General features: G+C 39.2%; 1 protein-coding gene across 1 annotated transcript; it reads left to right on the forward strand.

Annotated features, from left to right (window-relative positions):
• The first annotated feature begins 246 nt into the window (after positions 1–246).
• Positions 247–27,455, forward strand: egflam (EGF-like, fibronectin type III and laminin G domains). Its single transcript, XM_023414311.2, has 25 exons — positions 247–818; positions 5,405–5,514; positions 6,961–7,047; positions 7,681–7,707; positions 7,955–8,072; positions 8,175–8,310; positions 10,903–11,069; positions 14,955–15,067; positions 15,285–15,547; positions 16,234–16,421; positions 16,525–16,625; positions 16,713–16,813; positions 17,458–17,602; positions 17,744–17,933; positions 18,607–18,732; positions 19,190–19,433; positions 19,534–19,645; positions 20,188–20,304; positions 20,475–20,655; positions 21,314–21,337; positions 21,515–21,593; positions 21,804–21,947; positions 22,275–22,358; positions 22,960–23,063; positions 23,189–27,455. Exons 1-25 carry the CDS (start codon positions 713–715, stop codon positions 23,338–23,340), a joined length of 3,219 nt encoding a protein of 1,072 aa, XP_023270079.1. The 5' UTR covers positions 247–712; the 3' UTR covers positions 23,341–27,455.
• The last annotated feature ends 264 nt before the right edge of the window (positions 27,456–27,719 follow it).

Below are 27,719 nucleotides of genomic sequence, written 5' to 3' on the forward strand. Positions count from 1 at the left end.
GAATTAATGGTTTCATTGTTTTGCCATTTTGGTCATTGTTGTCATTGTTGTGCACACAGGCAGTCAAACACACACACACACACACACACACACACACACACACACACACACACACACACACACACACGGTATTAATATGGAGTGTTTGTTGCTTGAGCACCTCCCCTGCCTCTGCGTCAAGACATGCTCTCCATCTGTGTCCAGTGTGCGGATTAGACGCTTATTATCCTCTTAGCTCTAAATGGCCCCACGTTCCTGCACTTCGCTGTCCATCTCATCTGCTGTCTAAGACGCGCCTGACACGAAAGCGAGATTCCTGCGTAAAAATGATCTCGCCTACCATTCAGTTGCTTTTAGTCGTTGCGCTTTACGCGTGAATTGTCGGGACAGCCTTCTCCATCGTCTGTCAGCGCGCCTGTCGGGGCACTGTGGCAGTCTGTCCGTTCGTTAATGTGTCCGACCCACTGATCTTTTGCAAACTGTAATCTTATCAGTGTCAAACCGTAGCTGCCCTTTCCTCTCGGGCAGTATCTGCCTGCCTTTGGATGGCGTTAGCGCCAGAATCTTGATAAAGACGGTTTTTGTTTTGTTTTTTTTTTAAGAGAGAAAAGTTTTACCAGCAAAGGGATCAGTTACATTTACAGTTACAGGTGCGTTTGAATGTGTCTTAAAATGAACATTTGACCGTTTAAACTTTCGACCAGAAGAAGACATGGAATCTACATGTAAAGGAAGGAGTCTCCTGTACTTACTTCTCTTTGCAATATGCGCGGCCAGCGTTTGCTTTTGTGCTAGAAGATCAAATGTTCGGAGATCTGGTAAGTTCATCAGCTCAAAACAAGCATGACAAGGTTTAATATTATTATTATTATTAATAACAATACAAATAATAATAATAATAACTAATATATTTGAGATATATTGAGAATGTGGATGAGGGAAACTTTTGTATGTGCTCATCTTTTCTTTCATTTGATTACATTAAGTATCTTTAAACCTGCTTTAAAACTTTGTCAGGTCACATTTGAATTAACGTAGCGGCAATAATTCACATTAACAATCTGTGTGACACCTTCAAACTTGTGAAGTGCTTAAACTTTGGTTCATGGCAATAAAAGATTCAAGCAAAAATAATATGGTTGCTGGGTGCTCATCATTAGGAAAACATACCATCATCATAATGTCATCTCCATTATACACATCCCTGCTCATACAGTATAAAAGTGATTATTCTGTATCAAAGCTCACTGTGCAACATGTTGCATGTTGCACCCCACTGATCAGCAGCATTAGCTCCATTTGAACAATAACCAGTGAACTGCATTTATCTATATAAACTGTAATTTAAATTACATTTGAGGCAGGACTGTTGTGGCTTAGAGGAAAGGGACATGCAAATGAATTCTTGAAAATTTGTGTTTTCTTGATTAAGAAAAAAACAAAAACTGTAGCTTAAATATATTTTCTGTGAAAATTAAAAGATCTTAGAAAAGGAGAAATAACGGTAATATTCAGCTCTAACTCTTTGCCTCTTTGGGCAAAAAATCCTTGTTGATTTTGTCATTTCCACAGTGTCTCTCTCTGTCAATGTCTCTCTCCCTGTCTCTGTCTTTCTTTGTTATCCTGTCACCCTGAACACTTTTTCCGTCCCAGTTTCGTTCCTTTTCCCCCTCTTTCTCTCTTTCCATCACTTCCTTTTTCTCTCGCTGTCACTCTCTCTGACTGTCTGTTGTGTTTCTCCCCCACTCCTTCAGTCTCTCAGACCCACAGGCCTTAGCAAGCTGACTATTACATCTGTCTGTCAGCACAGAAAACTCACCACAGTTGAGACTGCCATATACAGAGGACGGCTGTAGGTCTGTCCTCATGACTTCCAGTGACATTTGTACTTGTTGTTTGTTTTGAGGTCTTTCAAGCCTCATTCTAAGGGAGGGGGGGATGTCAACAGGCATCGATGTCCAGATGAATCACGTCAGCCTTTAAATAACAAAAATGGTTGAATTTGGAAAGCGTTAAAATTGAATGACAATGACACCTCAAAGTGGTCTCACTTTTCAGGATTTTGACAGCTTTTTTCCCTGGTTAGAATAACCTTTTGAATTATTTATAGAACCATTCAGTAGCTTTATTTTTTTTACACTTATTATAATGTGTACCTAAAGCTATTACCTTGTCACAGTATGCATGCATTTTAATTGATCTTTTCCATCCCCTCACACTCAGTACGTGAAACTTAATTTGGTGAAAGACAATGAAAATGTGAAAACAGATTTTCCCTTTGTCAGTGTTAATGTATTATTTCATAATTCATGCTGAAGAGGAGCACAACAGCATGTGTCTTCATGCTCATTCATTTTTGGATGACTCAGACCTGGAAAGAGCAGCACTTCTACATGACTGACTCGAAAAGTGGAGATGTAGAATCAGAGTGATAGAAAGAAGAAACCTGAATTTAAGATTGTTGATCAAGTGAGAGCAAGTTTAATGAGAGCACCTGTTTGTTTTTTCCGTCCCTAGTTGTATAAATGTGTCAGAAGCATTGACATCTCAACATAAATGAAAAGCCCAGTGTTTTAACCTGCACCCCATAATGGATTAAAAATGGCTTTATATTTACTTGTTTGAAGCTGACAGGAATGAACATATATAAATATAAATGACAAAGATACATTTGGGGTCATTTAAAGACTGTCACCATTATATAATTTGTCCATCAGAGAGTACTGAAAAGTATTATTTTTCTTTTCAAATGCAAAATGTCCGTCTCAGCACATATCTAAGTCCCATCTTAAAAAAAAAAAAAAAGATGTGTACTATTTGCATTATGGAATAGTTTCAAATCTTGAATACGCAGATTAACTATATACTGTCTATTATACAAATGCTGACACAAAATACTTAAAATTCCTATAGTAGTTGAGCTCTTATTTGGACAATACTTCAACCTGAAATTTTCCCATCTCTACAGATATCCTAAGTGATCAGTTGTGGCAATTTGCCAATCTGGTCTAGTACATGTGTTTGGTGCATTTGGAAAAGGCCAATGTGTAAGATACTGTATGAGATGCTGCAATTGTTGCTTTATGCTTTATCTAAAGTGCACTGTTTCATATGATTATGGACTTATTGGCCTCACTGAACAGGATCTTCACTATACTATGAAACCATTTGCACCCAGGCTTGGTAAGAAAAGTGATCTGACATGACAAAAACAAGCTCAGTACCGTGTGACAAAGTTTAGCTTTAATCAACGCAGGTGGTGACTGCTACAATCAGGGCTTACTGTAGCTGTGTGCGCTGCGCTTCAATACTACAAACCTGTATAAACCTGACTCGACGGCTGCTGATACGAGCTCTTGAACAGAGTCGCTGTCCAAAGGAAGGTGAAGAGACAGTTTTAAATCTCAGGGTTCAGGGACCAGAGCCAGTGCTTATTAGCCTGTTAGCTTTAGCCTGTGGATATCACTCCTGCTACCTATGGACTTCGGAAAGATAGTTAAGCGTGAACATTGATTTCATAAGTTATCATCTTAATGTAGCATACAGCTTCATATCATATCAGGTCCATCATTTGGTCAGAGAGTATTTCTGAATGGCATCTTGCCAACTGGTTCGGATGGTTGTGTTATCACAATTTAACATAATAATTTTTCCAGTTCTATTAAAGAAAAAACAAATATTAATCGTTTTTATCATTTCCAAAAAAGTGTCCAGCTCAGCACAAGCACAGCTTCGGTAGCTACTCAAGAGGACACCTGAGGAGGCACCTACAGGACCAGGGTCAATATCTAATCTACTCATACTGACCAAACATAATCCATTAGTTTCAGGGGTTTATGTTAAGATTTTCAGGATTCATACAGATTAGAGAACAGTTTAATTCCAGTCCCTCTGAGTATTATAAATTGTACCCAGACCTATCTTTCACTTGAAACACCACTGTAAGCCGCTGTATGTTGATGGCCATAAAGATGATGATTTGAGAGAGTCAACTCTATCTGCTCTAATTCTGTGAGTTCAGCTCACCCGTACATTCGCTGGGCCACACCCCTGGGGAGATATGGATGATCGGGGAATTCAGCTGACATATTGCATTATCTGCTCGGATGGAAGAGCAGGGAGAAAGGTACGAGAAAGGAGTGGAGATGCCAACAGGAGAGGAGTCAGGGGGACAGGACGGGAGTGAGGTCGGCATAGGAAGTGAAGAGTCACAAGAAATAAAGAGGAGAGAAAAAGGAAAGTGGAAAAGAGCAGTGTTGTAGCTACATGAGATTTCAATTTACTGAGTTCTGCTTCGCTATATTTAGTTTTTGTGTGATCTTTATGTCAGTCTATGCCAGCGATGTCTTTCTTTTTATCACTTAGACAGAGAAAGGGCAATTATGGCTAATATTTACCTTTTGAACTAAATCCCAACTAAGTGCAAATCCTAGAAAGAGAAACTACTAACAATCTCAATCTATCACTAACTGTGCACTGTGCAGACACCTTTTTTCAGGTCATATCAGAATCTACTCTTAATTAAGTAAATTCATTTAAAAAAAATTCATTTAAAATGTATCATGTTCAGCTACTGTATATTGTTATCAAGCATTTTAAGGAGTCTATTGATCTGGATGTAGCAATCATCCGCTATGTGCAAATATTTTGACATAAAGTGTATAACCATGAGGCTCTGAGGGCACTTGTCTGCTCGTTCCTCCATTAAAGCTTGGTAATGCATATACAGTAGGTCATCAGGAGCACTGATGATCTACAGCTATAGATATTTCTCTCTCTTGCTCCCATAAGAGCCTCCTGAAGTATTTTCAGGCCACGGTTGAACACTGGAAGTGAAATCACAATCCCCTGTAGTGCCACAGAAGTGCCTTGGATTTAATAACTCAGGCCGTGAAAATAATGACATCTGAAGTAAGCGTCAGTTGATATTATAAGCCAGCATGTCAAACTACAGGTTATGTCATCTCAAATGGTCCTTTTTTCCACTGTTCAAATATACTCAGGTGAAATCCAGTGTAGGTTTTGTTCAGACTGTCATTGATTATATGGAAAGATACTGCAACAGACTTGTTTTTGCATGGAACTATTGACAAGGCTTTTCTGACCAGGCAGGCAATTCTTGGAAGTGCAACTTCTCTACTTTTTCTGAACAATGTTAACAACTAAGAATTTGTTTTCAATTTGTTTCTGAAAATGAAATCTTCACATGGATAGGATGGGATAAATGTGTGGTCAAAAAGTGTGTATTTTATCTTTATTAAACCTACGACAATGCTATATTATAAATGGTGAGCATGTCAGCTACACAGCTATTTAAACATCCAGCAGACATGGAGCAACATTAGCAATCGATTCATGTCAATTCATGCAATATTATGTCTTTCTTTGTATTTGTATAAACCAGATCGTTTGAGTCCTCCATTAGACATTCAGCTAGAGACAATCAACTGCACAGCCTTCAGTGTACGATGGAAGATGCCACGGCGACATGTTAGCACCATCACTGGATACAAGGTACAGTCACAATTTGGGATTTTTCATTAAATAATAAAAGACTATTTCAACTTTACATCTGATATAAATATTGATTGTCTTTGATATTTTCCTATATAAAACTGTATAAAAACAGTGACATATGGGTTTTTATCTTATGAGCACATATATTTATTTTCAATTTCTTCCAGCACTTCATATTTTTTTATTAGTCTAGGTAAGATGTTTACAATCCAGTAGCCCTTGGCTGGAGGGTTTAGCAGTATAACCCTGTTGACCAACAGTCATTTCAGTCTCAAGGCTTTCTTGCCAGGTATCACATACCAAAAAGGCACAAACCCCACATGTTCCTTTTAAGAACTCTTTTTCAAAATGCATTAAAAGGTTTTCAACTCGCCAAAAAAAACCCAAAAAATAAAAACAACTTCTGAGCTACGTCACAAATCAAATTTCCTCTCTTTTTTTTTTTTTATTTTTTTTTTTTGCGTGCCCATTTTTCTCTGCAAGCCACTGACGTGGATGGACTCCCATATTTTTTTTCTGCTTTTAAAGTGCCTGTCAAACTCACTGTCCAACAAAATGACCTTGACGGCTAGATTGATATTTTGAAATTTCTGGTGTTTTGATGGAACCCTTTCACTGCCAAATGTATGCTTTTTCAGAGGCAATAGAGCTCTGAAAGATGTGGTCTCAAATCTTTATTTAGTGTCCACCCCAGGCAAGCTGTACTCAAGTACTGACAGTATTTGCTTTACTTGGTAGAGACATAATGGACATAAATTTAGTTATACGCAACGGCATGGCAGGCTTTTACTCTAGTTTTTATGTATTATTGTGGCATAAAGTGGACTGAGTCTGTCCTCTCTCCTTTTTTATTCTGACATAACTTTTAAGCAACCATACTTTTTGTTTGTTCCCTCAAGTGTTTCATTTTTTAAAATATTTTTTGAATGATCCCACAACCCAATTTCCTTCCTTCCTTCCTTCCTTCCTTCCTTCCTTCCTTCCTTCCTTCCTTCCTTCCTTCCTTCCTTCCTTCCTTTCTAGTGTTTGTTTTGAGTTAACCATTAACAAAGTGAGGATCAGTATGACTGTGTGTGCTGTGCTTTTGACCATATGTCCTCACTAAGAGGATTAGTCAGCTACCTAGCTTCCCCACGACTCGCAGATTTGTGTTCATTTAGCCAGTCACTTTGGAATAATAAAATAATCCTGTTTCTTCATAGTATTTCCTCCGTATGGTGCAGTGTTTACGTTGTCACTGCCATGTCTTGATAGTGTAGGTGCTTAAAGGTTAAAAAAAAAAATGGTGCTCTGATCCAACACAACAGATGTGACATTTATGAATGTCAGCTAAATCAAACACTACCAAAATAGGCTTGATTTTACTGGAACAGAAAGATACTTTTTCTCATACAGTATGTGTTTGTATGAGTCTTTGTCTTTGACTGTGTGGATGTTTTTCAGGTCTTCTATACAGAGATGAGGAATGGTCATCCAGTGGGTACAGCATCTTTGATGGAGGTGCCTCTAAGCCTGGACATGCTGACCACTGTGAGTGTACAGAGACTTTTAACCTGTTCCGTTCATCACTTTTAAATAAGTAATGAACATCCTTAGCTATAAGTAAAAACAAAACATTTAGAAGGTGAGGTTGGTGATATACATTTTTCTTATTGTCAACAAATGCCATGAAAAGACTAAGAAAAAGAGTGAATTGATCCTACTAACAACTAGTGTCTGCGTATCCAAAGCCTGATTTTATTCCCTGTGCCACACAGCTCCACAAAAAACCATTAAAACCACAACTCAAACTGTTGCACTGGGTGACATGTTGCTTCATTATGGTGAAAACAATCACTGAAGTTCAATTAAAGTTTATCCCATATGCACCCACCTACTGCCTTAAAACTAGAGCAGCAAATGTGTAATAGTCCTGTGCAAATGCTCTACTTAAGTAATACATGTTTAAAAACTACCTGCCCTGCCTAAAACTATTTAGTTTTGTTTTTACTTTTAATATTTGGTGAGTATTTATATTATTTTTTTGGTGACAATGACCTTCCTTTCTCACTTTCTATGAAAAACCTAAAACTACAGTACTCACCACAATGAATTGTGCCTGAATTTTGTCAGTGCTGTGATACTCAAATATTTATGGACACCTCCGCTCTTATTTTCTCAAAGGGGCAATTTGATGGACAAGCAAGCTTTGTAAGTATCTTCTAGTCTTTTTTTTTTAATGATTTAGACCCTGTGCCTGCTTTATCTTATCGCAGTTGACATTTATAGCTAGATTTGACGATGGCCACTTCCAGTAATTTTCTTTTTCGCATTGCCTCCTGTCTTTTTCCTGTTTTCTCTTCTCTCCCTCTAACCGTCCTTGCTGATGTGCTCTTGCTTATCTTTGCTTATCTATCTGTATCTCTATACCCATTCCTCCATATAAATGGACTTCTAGGATGTGGACATTGGTAACCTAAAGGTGAACACTAAGTACAGAGTCAGTGTTGGAGCTTATGGCTGGGCAGGGGAAGGTAGGCCCAGCATGCCCAGAGACATCAGCACCGCCTCACATGGTAAGAATATGTGAGTTGGAATCCATTTTAAAGCTGATGCTATTATTTGTACTGTAGTGTTGTTAATAACTCACTAAATTCAATTTCGCTCTCTGCCATCAGAAATGTGCATGCCCCCATCGCCCCCCACTCAGCCTGTTGTCATGGCTGTATCTGACACAGAGCTGGCGTTGTCATGGCAGCAAGGAGAGAGCGAGGGTAGCGCACCTGTCCTTCACTTCCTGGTGGCTTACATCAGGTCAGTCATAAATGATTGATCAACCTTCAGAAAAGTAATTGATGAAGCTTCACGTTTATGAAATTTATAAAGATCTCACCAGCACCGTGTTGCTGTCAGCACACAACGCACACAATCACAGGGACGTACATTTGAGCACACGCACTCAAAAACACACAGGTCACCCACATACAAACTATCAAACCAGCTCATCAGGTAAAGGGCAACTTGAAGTGGTCATGTCATGGAGTGAAAAGCCTTGTTCCATCAATGACTGTGTCCAATCACCTTCCTGTTCATTCTCTTTATTGATAAGCCGTTTGTTATTGGACAATTCAGAGAGCTTTTTCCCAGAACACTGCCTCCATGTATCGTCGATAACCACGCTGATCTCTTGATGAGGCCAAGCGGTGATCAAGCCCAAACTTTAGTTAAGAGAAGTTTCAGAGGTAGTTTCAGATGTAGTGGTGCAGCCATTGAAATAACAGTGTTTTAAAGCAATAGATTGAGATTTGGGGAAATACACATTCAAAAATAAATAGTAGTTTAGCTTAGCTTAGCTTAGCTTAGCATAAAGATGAGAAGCAGGGGAAAAACGTCTGGCTTTGCTCTGTCTGAAAGCAACAAAATCCACCTACCAGCATATTTAAAGCTCAGTAATTAACATGTCATATCTTCTTATTTGTTTAACTTGTACACAAAGTGAAACGTGAAAACAACAAATTCTGGTTTTATGAGGAGTTATATGTAGGAACTATATCTTGGCCATGCAGTGACTGCAGTGTCACCATGAGTCTCCCTGTAAAATCAAAACCTGTTGTTTAACAGGATACAACGTCTTAATTTGTGAGTGTTTGAGGTGCTATTGGCCTGTTTTTGACCCTTTGGAGTGAGCCAGGCGCCCTGTGTTCCTCCTCTTCCAATCTTTATGCTAAGCGAAGCTAACTGACTCCCGGCTATAGCTCCAAATTTGATAAAGAGATATGAAAGACGTAACCAGAAGTACTTCTTTCAATTTGAACATTCTCTTATGTGTAAGCAAAATGAATAGAAACTGGGACAAACAGACGCAGAATATAAATTAGGCTTTTTAACCATAAACACCATTATAATGGCAGTGTAAGGGGAATTGGGACAGGAGAAGCTTTTATGCTATAAAAAATGATGACTAATGAATTTTCCTTTTTTTGGGCAAAATATGTGGGAGTTTTTTATTGGCAGAAAAATATAAAACAAAGCATCGTATTAAGAGATAATCAGTTTTAAATTGGAATTCTTTCCAAAACTTTATCTGTGTGCATTAATGGGTGTAGATAGCTGCATATTTAGCCTCATTAATCAGTCTCACTGTCACATTGCAATTCTACAGAATACACAGCTCTCTTTTACAGTGAATTTCATGAGGTCTTTGCTGGTCTGTTCAGTGTAACCATTTGTATTTTGACATGAGGGTCAGTTGGGACATGAGAAAGAATGAACTTCATACTCTAGTTGTGTCCAGCCTCACACACATCAATGGTATATGCGCACGCACACACACACACACATAAAGGAACTTCCAATGTCTTGACGAGTCCTCTGGCTACAATTTCAAGGAAGTTGAGGTCAGAACTAATTTGCCCAGAGTCCTTTGGTGATTTGCCAGACACAAATAAAAAAGGCAGATAGAATTTAAAAATGCCCCCATAAGAGTTGTTTTTAAAAGAAAATAAGAAAAGAAAAAAGTTATAAAGACATAAAAAGAAATAAGCTTTAAAACACAGTAGTGTTGCCCTTCATGGTGTGAAGTTAACACCCTGCGACTGAGCAAAGAGAGAGGGGGACAGAGGCAGAGAGACTGTCACTTACTGTGAGAGAGTAGATGTGAATCAGTGCCTGTTTTTTGCATGAAGTGGGGATTTTCCACACAAAAGGGCCGTGTCAGAGGCACATCTTTCTCCTCTTACATCAAAAGAGGTCTTGCTGAAGGGAGACATTGAGTGATGATGAAGATGACTCTATTCAGCAGATAGCTGTAGCTCCAGGCGCCCAAAATCAACACACAAACATAGTGTTTGAGATGGAAGCTGGAGATGATAGCCAAAACAAATAAAGTCCAGGAGATCATCACTTTATTCTTTGTTTTACTTTTCAATGTCTGTTTAAAGCATGAAATAACACTTTGAGGCTTGAAGCAGCTTGAAATTAGTAAGATGATGAAAAAGAAACCTCTCAATCAATTGCTCCTTTCGATTTGTTTGAAAAGTGATTCAATATTTTTCTGACTTTGAATTATTCAGAGCTACAATTGTGAGTAATTGTTCTCTTGGCAGTCATTTTCACTGCTCATTTCCAGGTACATAGAACAGCAGGAGGAGAACAATGAAGTGACTGGTCAGAATTTTGAAAACATCCCCCACAAAAATCAGTTACACTGAAGATGTTTTGAGAATGATGATTTTTTATTTATTTGTAAAAAAAAGAAAATCAAAAAATTAGCTAAAGAACACTAGTGTTTTGTAAAATGTCACACACAGATGTGGAAATATCAGAAAACAAAACTATTTCACAAACTTTAATAGATCATTCAGTTTATGTTTGTGTATCTTTATACATGTCCTTGCTTTTTCTCAGGCCAGAAATGGACACGGAGTGGACGTATATTCGTGAGCCCATTGAGACTAACTCCATGGTTTTGAAGGGGTTAATACCGGAAACGGAGTACCAGTTTGTTGTCCGGGCGGTCAACGTGCACGGGGTTAGCCCACCCAGCCACATCAACAACCCTGTGCGCACTCTTGGTAAGGCCAAATGTTTATCTCTGAGCAAAATGTGCTGTTACATCCATCAAATCTTAGTCCCAGCTCTCTCGTTACCGTGGTTTCAACCACATTTCAAAAACAAACTCAATTTCAGTTTAGTTTCAACATTACACCCACACAGAACTAAACACACCATGCTCATTTTTGCATTGCCAAAGTTACCCTCACAATAAAAAATTTACCATGTTCAACCACACTGTATAAACCCCAGTGTTACTGTGGAGACAGTCGTCTTCTCCCCGCAGTGTGAAGCAATGATACGTTTTTGTAACTCAAAGTTTCTCTAGAATTCTCTGGGTTAGAGTCGAGGCATAATTAAAGAGAACATAATTGAAGATGAGTAGAACTTCATCCTGTACTGCATAATGTGCTTTACTTTATTTTATCTCCCACCTTCCAGTCTAAGTTACATATGAAGCTGATTATATTTGGTTTAGAGCTGAAGCATATTTTTGCTGTTATTAAAGTGTCATCACAGGGAATTCCATAATATAATGAGAAATCCTGCAATTTGGAATATAAATTTTCCAAATTTCTTACAATTTAGCATTAATTTGTGTTTTTTGGTCTTTGAAAGGCTCACAAAAACTCCTCAAATCATCATGTGAAAAATCAATAAGATAAATGGTACTAGACAGTTTGCCTCCTTCAGCATTTGCTTGAATGTAGGACAGCACCTGTCAATGTGTCAGTGGGGTTTTCTGACTGTAGCCCTGGATGGTGGAGATATAGAGCAACAGAGTCATTTACTTTATTATTTTTGATGTAGTCGGCTGCTGGTGGTGTGTGGGGGAGGGTGGTGATTGATATTAAAGCACACAAACACATACGCATTCACACAGGTGTGTGGGAGACGTACACAAATACAAAAACATGCAGTTATAGCAATGTATTAATGGATTAAAGGACCATGACAAGTAGTTTACCTACAGATTAGTGGGCATAATGTATGTATGTATGATTATTAAAATGAAACTGCCTTGTAGTCACAGTACACACAGGCCACCCCGCTTCACACGCTATGTTAGCTGTCACACTGTTGTAAACTGCTCTGATTGAACTAAGCCCCTTCAGTCCTGCTAGACTGCACAGAGACAAAGACAAAGCTAGAAGGATGGACGGAGGGAGAGATAATATTAGAAGTTAAGAATAATGTCAACGAAAGTTCCATGAAACAAGATAAATCGAGTCAGTCAGAGAGACACAGAGACAGACGGACAGAAACGAAGAGATAGAGAAGCGTGGTTTCTCAGCAGGGGATGAAAGCGGGTTACGTCCGAGTCTCATCAGACAGGATTAAGGACGGAATGCCAGACCCCTTCTCTGCCCGTCCACACCCTGATGGACACACACACACACACACACACACACACACACACACACAAGCTATCACTGAGAGAGCGACAAGAAAAGTATGTCAGTCAGTCAAGCCCACCCCCGCTGTTCACTCAAGCAGCGGTGCATTGTGTGTGTGTGTGTGTGTGTGTGTGTGTGTGTGTGTGTGTTTTCATAGTGGTTAGAAAGAGGGTGGTATGGATTGAGGGGGATTGTTACACAACAGCAGATTAGTTTTCTGAGGGCTTTTTGGGCACCCCCCCCCTCCATGTATGCCAGCACTCAGTATTCAGGACTTAATGTTATTAGGCTGTGCAAATTAGCACTTTAAATCTTGGCATCTATTCAAGCTTAAAAGTCAAGTTTCCATGAGATGTTTGACAAATGAAATTTTATTTTATTCGTATATGTTGTCTAATATCACTCCACAACACTACATGGGGAATGATACTGTACAATGCAGATAGATGGGGAGGTGGAATGGCAAGGAGAGAGGAGGGAGGGGATGCTGTTATGTAAGCTAAGATTAATCTTCCTCAGCGTAGCGTGGATGCCAAGGGAGGTGTTATATTGAACATGCACTCTATTGTTTTTTCAACTTTTTGTTCTGAAGTGTTCATCTAACACTAGTAATAATACACTCAGTATAACTGAATAAAGTATGATATAAAATATACAAAAATGTATAGTGTGTTTTTAAAAAGTAAATTTAACATAGGGCTTACTATATAGTATTGTCCAACACATATGCACTAAATGTATGTGTGTAAATGTGTGTAACCAGTGTTGGGGACTAGTAAACTTCTTGTAATTGAACTAATAGTTTAACTACATTTTTCAAAAGTTCATATGTTCATATGTGCATAGTGATTCAAGTAGTTAAAATACTTTTTTTTGCCATTTTTGTGTAGTTACAAAAAACTATTTTGATTATTTTTTACATTACCATTGCTTCTCTACTATAACTGAACCCCCTGTGACCAGCCCCGACCACTGTGAAGGCAGCCCAGATGATGCATTTGTCAGGCAGTCACCTCCACACTTGACCTTTTGTGTAGTGCGTGTTTAGAAGCCAAGGTCAGGCGTCGCCACACAGTGACAACATCATCATGGATAAACCTCCATGGCCATACTCCAGCAGCTATTGTATGCAAAACCAAAGTGACATTCCTTTCACTTTCCCATAAGTAGTTGGGTATTTATTTTCTTGGTTTATGTATGACCTGAGAACAATAAGGCACTTTTTGCAATAAACTCAGCTGAATGGCATTTTTTGCCATCATGTAACTTTTTTGTATTATATTTTGTTATATTTCTTATCACATGTTCTTTGTCAATTTCATAATTTTTTTTACAAAGTAGTTTGAACTACGTTTTCTAAGTAGCTTTAATTAGTTAAACTAGATTTAATTCTAGGGTAGCTTTGCTGCAGTTCAACTAGTCGCTTACAAAGCTACAGTGTGCTTTCAAAGTAGCTTCCCCAACACTGTGTGGAACAACACATTTAGTTTATTGAGGACAGGGTTATAGCAGCTGTTTGGGCTTTCAATCAGCTAACCTACCTTTATCAGATTGGTTGATTAGGTAAAAAAAAAAAAAAGAATAACTAACTAATTAATGTTGCAAAGCATGATTTTTGGCAGTGGTTTTAAACCACGCTCACTGTACTCACTGTCTGACTTTGTCTTTGCACATTATGAGCTCCCTATGGCACTGTTTTGTATCGAGGAGACACCTTTCAGTACGTGGTGCAGCAGCAGGGGTACAGGCTAACAGGTAGACCCACTCGGCCAACAGCAGCTGTATACTCATGTCTATCATCATCATCATCATCATCATCATCATCATCATAATCATCATCATCAGTGAAATATGGTCACATTTTCCACAATAGGATCAGTCATTATAGAAAGAGCCATCGTTCTTCAACATCTTCAGTGAACCAGTCGTTATTGTTTGTTGTTTAGCTCATGTTCATTGTTGTGTTACTTTGCTGTGACTGAAATATCATTGTCGCACATGATGGTGATACTGCAAATGGAGGAAAAGTCCAAACCTGCACCAGTGGTGGTCATGTAGTATCCGTATAAAATCTCATTTCAACACTGGGAAAGAGGGATTGGTTTTAATGAGCACCAGCCTGCCACTTAAAAAAGAATGATACAGTAAAAGAGAAGACGAAGAGGAGAAATAGGACATAATTATTGATAATAGATATATTTACAGGTTTTCAATGGACGCTGTGAATACAAGCGGAACACCTGTTTTCACAGTCTTGAATTTTAATGAATTTTCCTGCTACAAAAACAACATGAAGTAAATTTGGACTTAACTGTATGTTTGCAGTGTCACTCCTTTACGTCTTGTTCTCTAACCATGTGATTCTCTGACCTCCATTTACTGTGTTCAACTCATGACTTGTATTTGTGGACATGTGTGTTTCCCTTCATTTCACTGCTGTCACCATTTAAGTCCTTTCACAGCATTTAATAACAGACATGGAATAATCCTCATCGACATCCTTAACAGGTGCATCAGAAGTTGGCAGTGGGGATTATGGGCGTTACATCACAGACTCCGGGATCAAAGATGACGATGGCTTTGACATTGATGACTCCGATTATGATATCTTTATTGAAGAGGTGGGTTTTTACATGACAGAGTTGGATAGTGATAATTAGAATTTCATTTTGAGTTTATTCAGACTCTTAAATCAAATTAGATTATAGATAAAGGTGAAATTAGCTGCTGAACACATTGGTAAAAAAGAAGTGATGGCAATTGTGAGTGAACCTGTGACACTCTAAAATAATTCTCTATCCCTCCTTTCTGTTGTTTCTTTACTCCTCTGCTTCCTAGTTGAAGCCATTCCCAGGTATCAGTCAGGACAACAGGAAGTCCCAGCTCCGTTCACGTTCTGGTCCACCGTCTGGTCGGAACGTTGTTTACCGTATGAACACCATCGCTCCTCCCAATGTCACTGTCCCACCAGTTTCCACCACCACCACCACCACCCCCATCTCGTCCATCTTCCCAGACTTCTCAGATCTGGTCTTCCCCACCACTTCAGAGCCTAGTACCAATCCTGACACCACAACTACTGCCCCACTTACCACTACCAGGTATGATGTACCTTAAAAGCCCTGGCCTACCGTGGTTTCTGTTTTCACTGATGTTGTTGCTGCGATGTTTTTGATTGAAAAGATGTCAGTGCTGTTTATTAGTTAGTGGAGAAGGTAACAGCCGCTCTCTTAATAGCAAAGCTGATCATTAACATGTTTTTTTCCTATGAAGAAAAAAAAATGGGTATCAGGAAGGTTTTTTTTTATCTCAATAAAATATCTGTTCTTATTGATGTTCCTCTTGCTCTTTGATTGTGAGGTTGTTGTATCTCCTGGCTTTCTGCTCCTAAAAGCCAGCTACAGTTTGCTTTTTTCATGCTCTTCCACTTAATTATTTGATTTAAGATGTTGATTGGAGCAGTGCAGTGAAATGTCACATCAATTTAAGCTGTCACTCTGGTTGTAATGTACAGCTTCAACTGGAGAAAATATACGCTCGCCTGACTATACTTAATAAGTAATATTGAATACTTTTTTTTTATCCTGGTTGTTTCTTTCCCTAAAGCACAGAGGGAAAAGTATCTATGAGGAAAAAGCAAATGTAACCTTTAGATAAACCTGAGGACAGAACAATACAATAAATGCATTGAAGACCTAATACCCAATTTGCACTGTAAAAATCCTGTTTTCTCAGAAGACTGAAAACTAAACTTCTTTATCTTTTTTCCTGTTTGGATCCACCCCAGCATCACTGTGCCCACCACCACTACCACCCCAACCATGTCACCCTGGAAAGGTGACATACCTCGCATGTATGACCTGACCTGCGATGATACTGTGTGTCCCCCCGACAGCTTCTGTCTCAGTGATTATGACAGTGGAGGTTCACGTTGCCACTGTAACCTCGGACGAAGAGGGGACACTTGCTCCGAGGGTGAGAGAAGCGTAATACATTGTCTGCCTTACTTTTTGCAGCTGTTCCCACCCAGCTCTGTTATCGTGAATTTATCATGATTTTATCCTTTGTTCCTCTTCAGTGATATCGGTGAACTTTCCCAGGTTCTACGGCTACTCTCACATGACTTTAGAACCCTTGAAAAACTCTTACCAGACCTTTCAGATCACTTTGGAGTTCAAGGTGAGGGAGTGAGCTGTTTTTACACCTTTTGTGTTTTTGTCCCGACAATGATGAAAAGGTATTTGAGACAGTTTCTCTCTGGTGCAGTCAGACTCTGAGGATGGCTTGCTGCTTTACTGTGGAGAGAACGAACACGGCCGTGGAGACTTTACCTCTTTGGCTCTGGTGCGAGGCAAGCTGCACTACAGGTGAGGAAGAGTGACTCACATTTTGCATATCCAGTGTATCACTTATGGGTTAAGAAACAATTAAACGCAACCACACATCAAAGGCTAAATAAGAAATACAAACTACATTTCGATATAATGTTAGCTTTTACATAATGTTGGTCGAAAAAAAAACAGATGTAAAATAAAGGTTTTTAAGAAAACTGTTTCAGGAATACTGCTAGCAAGTATTCATTAAAACTAAACAAAAAACCAAATATAAATATAAAACTCATGACTGATGTAAGATTTAATGATGCATTTCTATGTGATTTAGCTATAAAAACATTGCACCTAAAATGTATTTTACTCATTTTAAGCACTATACATCTTCAGTGAGCTGTTGCAATAAGCACTAACAGAATATACATATGATACAGTGTGCCAAAAGTTAAGCATTTTGGGAAATACACTCTCAGTCTCTCCAATACGAAGGTACAGCAATGGTCGGTTAGCTTAGCTTAGCATAGCACAAAGCCTGGAAACGGGGATAAACAGCACTTTCTTACAGGAAAAAATTAAGGGGAAATTTAGGGGTTCAAGGATGCTCATCATTTGAGCTGTTTACAGCATATTCTTCATGAATATATACATAATAATTACCTCTTTCATCTTTGTCTCTACAGGTTTAACTGTGGTACAGGAGCAGCGCAGATAGTTAGCGAGAGTCCTGTAGTTCTTGGTCAGTGGCACACAGTAACTGTCTTCAGAGACGGCATGAGCGGCTGGCTCCGTATGGACAACGACACCCCTATATCTGGACGCTCACAGGTAACAATAAGACATACAGAGCTTCAGCACGTGTTTATTTTAATAACAAAGGATGTGCCGTCCATTATTAATAACATTGGTTTAATGTACCGAGTGTGTTCATAGTAATAAGGGATGTTCTCTTCACCCTTGATGCTTCAGGGACAGTACACGAAGATCACCTTCCGCTCGCCGCTGTATGTGGGGGGATCCCCGAGTGCTTATTGGCTGGTCAGGGCGACGGGGTCAAATCGTGGCTTTGTTGGCTGCATTCAGAGTCTGATCATCAACAACAAAGCCACAGATATCAGACCCTGGCCTCTGGGCAGAGCTCTGAGTGGAGCTGATATAGGTGAGGAAGCATACAGTATACATGTGAGTTTGTGAAATGAGTTCTTTCCACATTACTCATAATACACTGGTTCTCCTCTCAGTTAAGTAGTTTAGAGGCAGATTTAGAGTCTAAACTAACTTATTTTGGGCTTCATACATAAATAATTTTAATAAAGTTAGACAGCTTTATTTGAATTTGAATGAGTTTGTTTATTCATTGCACAGTCCAAGAGTATATCATGGTTCAGCGTTCAACCTTTGGTTAAAGCTGCAACCATAGACACACAAACATGTTAATGTAAGAACAGAGAAAATATCTGCTTATTATATCTAAATTGTTCACCACTTTAGATCATTCTCTGACACAATGACAGAAAAAATTGTTTTTGATAATTAGATTTTGCCAGATATAAATAGATTTTTTCGCTGAATCAGGAAGTAGAAATGTTTGGGAAATTATGGCTCCCAGAGGATTTTGTAAAACATGATTTCATGAAAGCAGTAAAAATATAAAACACTTGCCATCTTAAAATTCCCTTTTTACTTAGTGTGTGACATGAAAGTTGGAAATAATGCAACCACTGAAACTGTATTTGTTTCCTAAATATATCCATGTTTTTCCAGTTATGTGTGTAGATACATGTGCTGAGTCTGGCCTAATCCGCTCATATCTCCTTGCCACTCTGTACCAGGTGAGTGCAGCGACACTGTGTGTGACCTGGTCAGCTGTGCCAATGGCGGTGTCTGTTTTGCAAACCGTGCTGACGGCTACATCTGCCTGTGCCCACTCGGCTTCAGGGGAGAACTTTGTGAAGAGAGTGAGTCAACTGTATTTTCTCACACCCACACAAATAACAGACACTTGTCTTGTTTACAAGAGGAGTTTTGTGCCTCTGCAAAAGCAGAAAGTCTCTTTGAGGTTTGTTCTTACTCGACGGCTGTCATAGACTGTCACACACACCTTTTAAGGTAATTACTGAACGGTTGAGTGCAATATGAAGAAAATTGGTTGAGATGAGGATTATTATTTCTAATATAGAGGCAGAGGAATTGATTGCATGTCAGACCAGCCTTCAGACAATACAACCTACCACTTTCTTTTCCTCCTCCACATGTCCTTTCTTTCCATTTCTTCTGTTCTCACCGACTTCTTCCTTTTCCTCCCCTTCACTTTTAATCATTTTAATGCTCAACGCCTCTTCTTCCCCCATGGCCCAAATCCTTTTTCTTTCCTCCCGCCTGTTCTTTTCTCTTATCTTCTCTCAAACTCCTCAGGTTTCTCACTGTCCTCACCACTCTTCAATGAGACAGTGTTTTCGTACGCTGTCCTCCCCTGGCCTCAGTCCTCTCAGAGTTATCTGTCCTTCATGGAGTTTGAGCTGACGTTTCGACCATCGATGCCCGACGGGATGCTGCTGTACAGTGATGACGCAGGCAGTGGAGACTTCCTGGCTATAAACCTGGTGGACAGATATGTAGAGTTCAGATTTGACTGCGGATCCGGAGGATCGGTCATAAGGTACTGGATAGATCCGCTCTTATTGTAGTATGTCTCTTTTATTTTCGTCTTCAATTTAGATTTTCTAACTTGATGCTAAATGTGATGATCTGTGCAACAGGAGTGAGGAGCAGATCAGTCTGGACACTTGGCACGAGCTGAAGGTGTCCCGCACAGCAAAGAGCGGTATCCTGCAGGTGGACAGCCAGAGGCCAATGGAGGGAATTGCTGAGGTAGTTTCCTTCCATGTGTCTTGCATAAAGCTGGTTTGATTTTTTGACCACAAGAGGGCAGAAAAACCTTATAATAAACTCAGCAACAGAGCATTCACACACACTTCATTAAGTTCTGATGTTAAGGCACACTTTCAGCAGAAGCAAAGCAACATGGGTGTTGCATTGAAGTCACATTTTAAATGTGTGACAGTGAATGGTCTTTTAACCCAGGTTTGGTTCTCTAACTCCAGAGAAAAATAACTTCATTTTTTTGTTTTATGGAGACGTCAAATTTGGCTGTTTAACATTGCCTGGCTCATTAAACATGACGTACTCATGACACATAACAAAAAACTGCATCTTCCATGAGTAAACTTGATGTAAGTGCAAAGTGCATGAGGAGAGGAAATTATACTATACCTGGTCAAACATATGAATTCTTAAGCAAGTATTTTATAAGCGAAGCAGGCCCGAGTGATGCTAATATTCATGAACATATTCATTTATATGGCATAACTAGATTTATTCATGATGTTGACATAACTAATCTTTTTCTGCAGGGAGCTTTCACTCAGATCAACTGCAGTTCACCTCTCTATATTGGAGGAGTACCAGAATATGATAAAACCAAGAGGACGGCAGGTGTAATAAAGCCCTTCTCTGGAATTATACAGAAGGTATGGCTATATATATATACAGTGTGGTCCAGAAGTCTGACAGTTGTCACTGTATATAAATATATAATCTCACCAGCCACAAAGCCGACCACTATGACAAGAGTGTTACACCTTTTCTTGCTCCATCTTCATTTTCCTCCTCTCCGTCTGTTTTCTTCTCACCTCCCCAGCTGGTTCTCAATGACCGCACCATCCCAATAACAACTGGCTCCGCTGGTGGTGTCAATGTTGCAAACTCAGCACACCCATGTGTGGAAAGTCCCTGTGCCAATGGAGGGACTTGCAGGCCGAAGTGGGATGGATATGAGTGTGACTGCCCCCTAGGGTATGATGGCAGGCACTGCCAAAAAGGTCAGTTGCACTACTCGGCACTTCTACTTTTCCTATATGAATTTTATGCATGTTATTAAGTCAGTGGACACATTTATCAAAATTATAGAACGGGGGAAATTCAGTGATTGGTTTTCTGGTGGAGTTCACACAATTACTAGCACGTCCCAATGTTTGATGGGAGACGATAGTAGCAGAACATTTGATAATTTGTTGCATTGTGATTAGAGAACATCAGGCATCAAATTAGATGATACATATCACTGACAGCAGTGTGCGGTTTACACAATGCTTGTCAGAAGAGATGTTTTGAAGCTGGTGCCATGTGTTTTGAGGACTAGGAATAATCTGTTTTTGGCATTTCCATCTTTTGTAAAGTAAAAAAAACCAAAATGCACTAATACACATGGCAGCCTCAACAAGTTGCTGATTTATTAAAGAAGAAAAACGGATGCTGCCATTAACTTTAATTTTTTGCAAACAATTTTAATGATGGCACTGTTTCTGTGAGTGTATAATATATGGCTTTACTCACGTGATATGATCTTTCCTCTTCTCATGGATTAAATCTTTTTCCTCTGTTATCATATAATGTCATATAGAATAATGGACTGGACATTATAATCCCTTAAGCCTATCTATGCCTTCTCTGTTTTTTTCTCATGCTTTCACTGAACAGAGTGTGGGAATTACTGTTTGAACAGTAAGTTTTCTTGTATGAATTCCAAACGGATATTAAAATACACATATTCCCTCCCAACATTCCTGTATCCTCAGAGTATCAGTTTTAGCGTTCCCCTTTAGCTTCAACCAGTAGATACATGATGATGCTGCCACCTTGTGGTGATATGAAGTAAACACAGTGTTTCCTCCTCAACAGCTGTGACTGAAGCCATTGAGATCCCACAGTTCATTGGGCGAAGTTACCTGAACTACGACAACAGCGATATCCTTAAAAGGTTGGTTGAGAAACGTGTATGAAATAAGCATGCAAGGGGTTTTTGGTGTCTTTTACTGTTGTTCAGTTACAGTTCCTCATTTTATATCCTAAAGACCCCTTGAACTTTCATAGTTAGTGTGTACATACTAATTATTTGGTGAAAGAACTATGAGTGGTGTTTCTCACTGTCTCAGCAAACAACACTTGTAAACTTTATTTATTTTTTCAGGGTTTCTGGGTCCAGGACCAACCTTTTCATGCGTTTTAAGAGCACAGCCAAAGATGGCTTGTTGCTATGGCGAGGAGACAGTCCAATGAGACCCAACAGTGACTTCCTGTCCATGGGGCTTCAGGATGGTGCACTAATCTTCAGGTATTTGTTTGTGTAAAAAGCACCACTAATATCTACTCACTCTATATAAAATATATCTACGGTATTAAAAAAAAACAAAAAAAAAAAACATTTTTAGTCTAAGTTCAAATTCTATGTACCACTTTGTTCTCTGTCCTTTTGACGAAACAGGAGTCAGGAAGAAAAGGGAGAGCTCAGCACTGCTAAAAAAAAAAAAAAACCCAAAGTATGAGGCAGGACTGTTACCTGGAAAAGAGCCAAGATTTATCTGGGAAGTACCATACAACTGTGAACCCACTGCACCCTGTGTAGCTAGCTAAACTCCTTCTACATGTTTCCATGTTCTAGTTATAACCTGGGCAGTGGTGCAGCTAACATTGTTGTCAACGGGACCTTTAGTGATGGAAAGTGGCACAGAGTCAAAGCTGTGAGGTAAGCTCTAAAAAGAATTCATCCTGTCAAATAATGTCTGCTGTGGTGATTACAACACATCTGTGCCTATGTTTTGCCTTCACTTGTCTGCACCGGTTGATTTCCTTGTCCACTTGGGGGCAGCAGAACAAGCTCTAAACTCAACACTGACATACTATGATTTATTAACATATAGCTATTCACACGTCTTGCAGACACATGGAGCAATATTAGCATTTATATAGAGTTATTAGAGAAGTGAGGAAAAACATTAACATTACAACCACCCTGCAGATCTCAAGGAAACTGCAGAATCAGGTGATAATTGTCTGTGGTTTCATCCCTGTGAGGAACACATAGTCATTTGATTGGTTAATATAGAATTTATGATTAGTGGCGCTTCAAGAAGAGGACATACCTTTTTCTGTGCAGGACATTCAGAAGCAATCCATGTGGAAATTGGAAAATCCAAGGATAAATTTAGTTTCTATAATTACTTCGTTGATGCGAAAAGGGGTCATCACGGTCAATGTAAGGTGCCGTGCCAAGAATTACATTACAGAGTCTTTGCCCTGTTTCTCAGGTTTACGAATAAGTTTACCATTATCACTTCTGTCTTCAGGGATGGCCAGTCAGGGAAGCTGACAGTGGATGACTACGGAGCAAAGACAGGCAGGTCACCTGGCAAGATGAGACAGCTCAATATCAACGGGCCTTTATATGTTGGTAGGTGGAGCTCACAACTGACAATCTAGTAAAATGCTTCAAGTCAAACAAGTAATTGTGATTTCTACATCTCTATATTCTCTCCCTTCAATGTCTGTTTTCTCTGTGCTCTCTCTCTCCTGAAGGTGGCATGAAAGAGATAGCTCTTCACACAAACAGGCAGTACAATGGAGGCTTGGTGGGCTGCGTGTCCCACTTCACGCTCTCCACTGATTATCACTTAGCACTGGTGGAGGATGCTGCTGACGGCAAGAACATCAATACTTGCTCCAACTAGAAAATGGCTTCAACAGACGAAAGTCCCCTTTCAGCAGCATCTTAAACCGGAGTGAACACCTCGACCAGCTGATTTGTCATCTTGAAACTGACTTGTCAGCACCAAATGAGTGAAAACTAAAACAATATAATTTTAGTTTACCGATCCATGGCTGACATGGTATAGAATCGAACTGGAAAAAAGACTAACAACATTGTTACTTTGCAAACAGGAGCTACTTAAATGACTCTTGTGACTCAAAGTTTCCAAACCAACTCTAACCTGCCAAGTTGTAAGGTTTGCTTTCACGTTAACAACCTGATGAATTGCTCTGAACAACAGTTTCGACACATGGCAACAGCAAAAACGACCAGAGGATATTACAAAAGCACAAGTACTCTGTGAAAGGAGAGAAAAAGCTTAGCATTATGGGTAATGAGGGTCTTTGAAAAACCTTTTTGAAGGACATTCTTTTTTTCATGGGATGATATCCAATCGTATCTTTGTTTTTTTTTTTTTTTTTTTACTGTAAATCCTTATTTGATTGCTGGAAGAACCAAGTGATCCAAGGGATCAAGAGTCATCGCAAGTTTTTCATGAACCAGACCTAGAGCAGCTAGCAGAGATAAACTTCTTTGTAGAGGATTTTGGTTGTGGCCCTAGAGGAATTGTGTTGTTTTTGTTGTTGTGGCATTTGTATTTCGTGATGTATTATCAGTCTGTAGACCACATACTCTAAAGTCTGATTGATGTCAGTTTTTTTTATTTTTTTTTTTATAGGTTGCTAGTTTTGGAGGGTGAAGATATCAGCTGCACTTGTTTTCTTTTTACCTTCTTTTAGTTGACATGCTCCTTTATCTGGACCTCTCAGATGCTAGTCACATGAAAGTCTGATGCTGACACGGTGAAGCCACCAAAATCCTGGACAAACTGGGTGTGACAGTCTGCTGCTATCATTTGACACAAACCACAGTTCTGTGTCTGTCAGCTTTTAAGATGAGTCGCTTCGTATCTTTTGTTTTCAGAGAAAAATAGATCAGTTCTATTATTTGAGCTTTACATGTCAGTTGCTTTTCCGTGCATAAGCTTTACCCTTTAAAAGGATCTTGCAAATGTTTAAAGTTTGAATTAATCACAAATCCTGTAATAAACCCCAATTATTATATTGATTTACAACCTATAACTTACAAGTTATTTGAGGACAGTGAAAGTCAGTGATTTTTTTTTATAGGCCCTGCAGCATTTTCAACATGTGTGAAGTCTAATAAGAAATGCAAAAGAGGTTCATTCAATGAAATACACCATGTTTCTGTGGAGTGTGAATGAACATGGTATCCACTTATTGATCCACAACTGGGTTGACTGTCCACTGTACAAAATGTAGCATATTTTGACTGTATGTATTTGATGAAACATAGCAAGTGTCCGTAGACTGTAGGAAAATGTTGATGTAGCATCTGTGTTGTCTGCAAAATGTGTCTGGAGAGCTATTTAAAGCTTTAAATTCAGCTTTATGCTCGTTGCCAACTTTGTCAGTTAGTGAAGCCAGATGATCCAAATTTGTGCAAAGGACTGCAGACCAAGACTGGTACAGTTGAACTGGGACGAGCAAACAGGAACCACCTTGGCTGAGTGTGCACACACTAAAAAAAACAACAACAAATAAAAAAACCCCCGTCAAACTACTCGAGCCTTAATAATCCCCAGAAAATTAAAAGTAGCCGGTGTATCCAAGTCCCACCACTTATATGAATACTCATTACAGGCTTCTCCAGGCTTGCAGTCACTTCCCATCTCAAGACGATGTGACGAATGTTGAACTAATCAGCCACCATTTTCTTTCTTAAAGTCAATACAAGAAAGGTCACTGTATAATCTGTATTATCATCTTATTATCTGTATTATTCACTGTTTGTGAAGAAATCAGCAATTCATGGACAGAGTTTGAATTTATTTTAGTAACATTTATTCAAAGAATCTTTGAAAAAAAATCCCATTGAGATCAGAAATTCAACAACATAAGCTGTGCTTGCTTCACACTGTTTGTTTTAACAGGAGAGGCAGCACGCTCTCACCTGCTGTGCTAACTGAGCGATGTGTGATACACAGAGTTTTAGATTACACAACAGTCATAGGGTATCTTTAACAGCTGTCCCAACCGTAACGTTCTTTGAAAGGTCTTCAAATTCTATTACAACATTCATAGAAGAAGACGAGGAAATGATTCTGCTGGGGTCAGACGATTATGTGAAAAAATAAATCCATTATACAGTATAACTGAAAGCTGCTTTTTGCACAACTGACAAATCCCCAGCTGCAGCAACAAGAAACCAAAGAATGTGGGTTTCACAATTCTCAGATATATTGAGGGAAATAAAATGCGTAAATAAAGAATTGGTCAAGAGCATGAGAAGAAAAACCCACTGCTGATTTACAGAGGCAATCTTCTATAACTTAAATCAAGTCATTTTATGCGCCTGTACTTAACCATACCTTCACCATGGCAGTGGCACATCAATGTCATTTTTGAATGAAACACATCGGTGACCTCTGAAAAACCCACACAAATCTAAGAAAATGTATTTTTTTCTTTTTTTTTGTGCCACATTATAGATCATTTTTAAACCACAACAAAAACCCTCGAGAGCACAATGTCCAATAGAAGAATGGTCTGCGCACAAAGAGACACGCTGAATACCTGTTCTTTGTTTTTTTTGGTTTCTTTTTACTTTCCCTGTAGCCTATTTTTATTGTGTTATTGCCCTTTCTCGAGGGCTTTTCAATCACAAGCAAAGCTACAAGATTTGACGTTACATTTCAGAACATTCTGCTTGTTTTGTGACATCCATGTGGCTTTAACGTTTTTCTATTACGCTTTCAAAACAGGGGAGTTTGATGCATTTTTGTGAGCTGCGTCTGTACTCTGTCTTCTTGAACCTGTTTCGGTTTGCTTGAAGGTTAGAGTATGCACCATATACAGATGTGACTGCGAACATCTGTATTGTGTTTAGGGAAATCTGTTGACCTGTGTTAGATGTACAGAATCTCTCTGGAACACCGCTCACTCATCGTTTAACAGAAAGAAGGACATTGTCTCACTTAAATTCAGCACACAGCTCCATCATATTAATGTAACCATGTCACTGACTGTGTTGCTCAGTGGAATTTTATATTGAATTTTATTCGATTGTTCTGCTGCTGTTGTTCCCTCCTGTCACTTATTACCTAAACACACAAGAACATGTGTACACATACACAGAGACACATACACAAGTGTCCCCGTTTCTCTGCGGCGGTGAGCCCAGTACTTGCACCGTGGCACTCGCAGGACGATACATTACAACGCCTGAAACTAGAGTTACCTCGAACAGTCCACAGCGTTCACACTCGAGTGGACTGAGAGCAGAGGTAACTGATCAACGAGGGGATCCAGCTGTTTCATGTTGGTGAAACCTTTTAGTCGTATTGAGGTCAGATCCACATTTGAGCACAGTTTAAGGTTAAAGGTAACCTTCGCTCTAAACCTGCCCTGTTCACTTCACTCATGATAACCATCCAGCCACATAACTAATGGGTCATAATTTGGTTTTATCTGGTCACACTGTACGTTCCCTCTTTTGATTAATGCTATTATCAGAACAGTTACCTAACCTGTAACCTAACCTTAATCCATTTTCCCACTGGCGCAGTTGCCCTCTCGACTTGGATACCATAGCAAATCATATTACATACACCAGGAACTGTATAGCCTCATGCCGCTCTAGTTACAACAAATATTTTTCACTTACATCTTGTATATCTAGCAATGCAGATGATTTCTGACAACCCCAGTCCCCACCCTTTAAATAAACACATCGACTCGACTGAATAGAGCAAACTTAAAGTTAATCGAAAACCAGCGTCAATGAGAAATTGCGAACCTCGCTAAAAGAGATAAGGTTAAAAAAAAAAATCAGTATACTTGTGAAATGCAAGGATGTACATGAGAGACTGGCGATTCATTGTGTTCTGTTTGCACCCATGGCTTTGCTATTGCTGTAAAAGAAGTTGTACTGGGAGAACTGGACTGAAACTGAAAAGTGAAACACATTTTACTTCCATTAGACATATTAAACTAGTATGGAAATGGCCTTGCACCTTCTACTGGTTGTTGTGTGTCTGTACTGAGTTGTTCAGCTGACTCAGAGAGCCTCAGGCTTTAACTTGAGGAGATGGATGGAAAAATAACAGGAAAAGTCACTTGACCTTTGTCTTTGTGCACAATTCTTTTTATTTTTTTCATTCAGTCTTTGCTCACATCAGCTTTTACCAAGTGTGTTACCAAACAAGGGAATGTTATGTTGGATTTGTATTCCCCATGTTCACTACTCTAACAGACCGTACTTTATTTAGGGCAGAAA

This window comes from Seriola lalandi, unplaced genomic scaffold (assembly GCF_002814215.2).
Source record: "Seriola lalandi dorsalis isolate HSWRI2012SDOR001 ecotype SW California unplaced genomic scaffold, Sedor1 jcf7180002054524, whole genome shotgun sequence".
NCBI lineage: Eukaryota > Metazoa > Chordata > Actinopteri > Carangiformes > Carangidae > Seriola > Seriola lalandi.

Bases quoted from the DNA above. Each gene is read 5' to 3' on its own strand.
- egflam (XM_023414311.2), top strand. From the start codon at position 713: ATGGAATCTACATGTAAAGGAAGGAGTCTCCTGTACTTACTTCTCTTT. The intron at 20,656-21,313 runs GTCAGTTGCACT...TTCACTGAACAG, and splicing joins TGGCAGGCACTGCCAAAAAG to AGTGTGGGAATTACTGTTTG. The intron at 21,948-22,274 runs GTATTTGTTTGT...TCCATGTTCTAG, and splicing joins GATGGTGCACTAATCTTCAG to TTATAACCTGGGCAGTGGTG.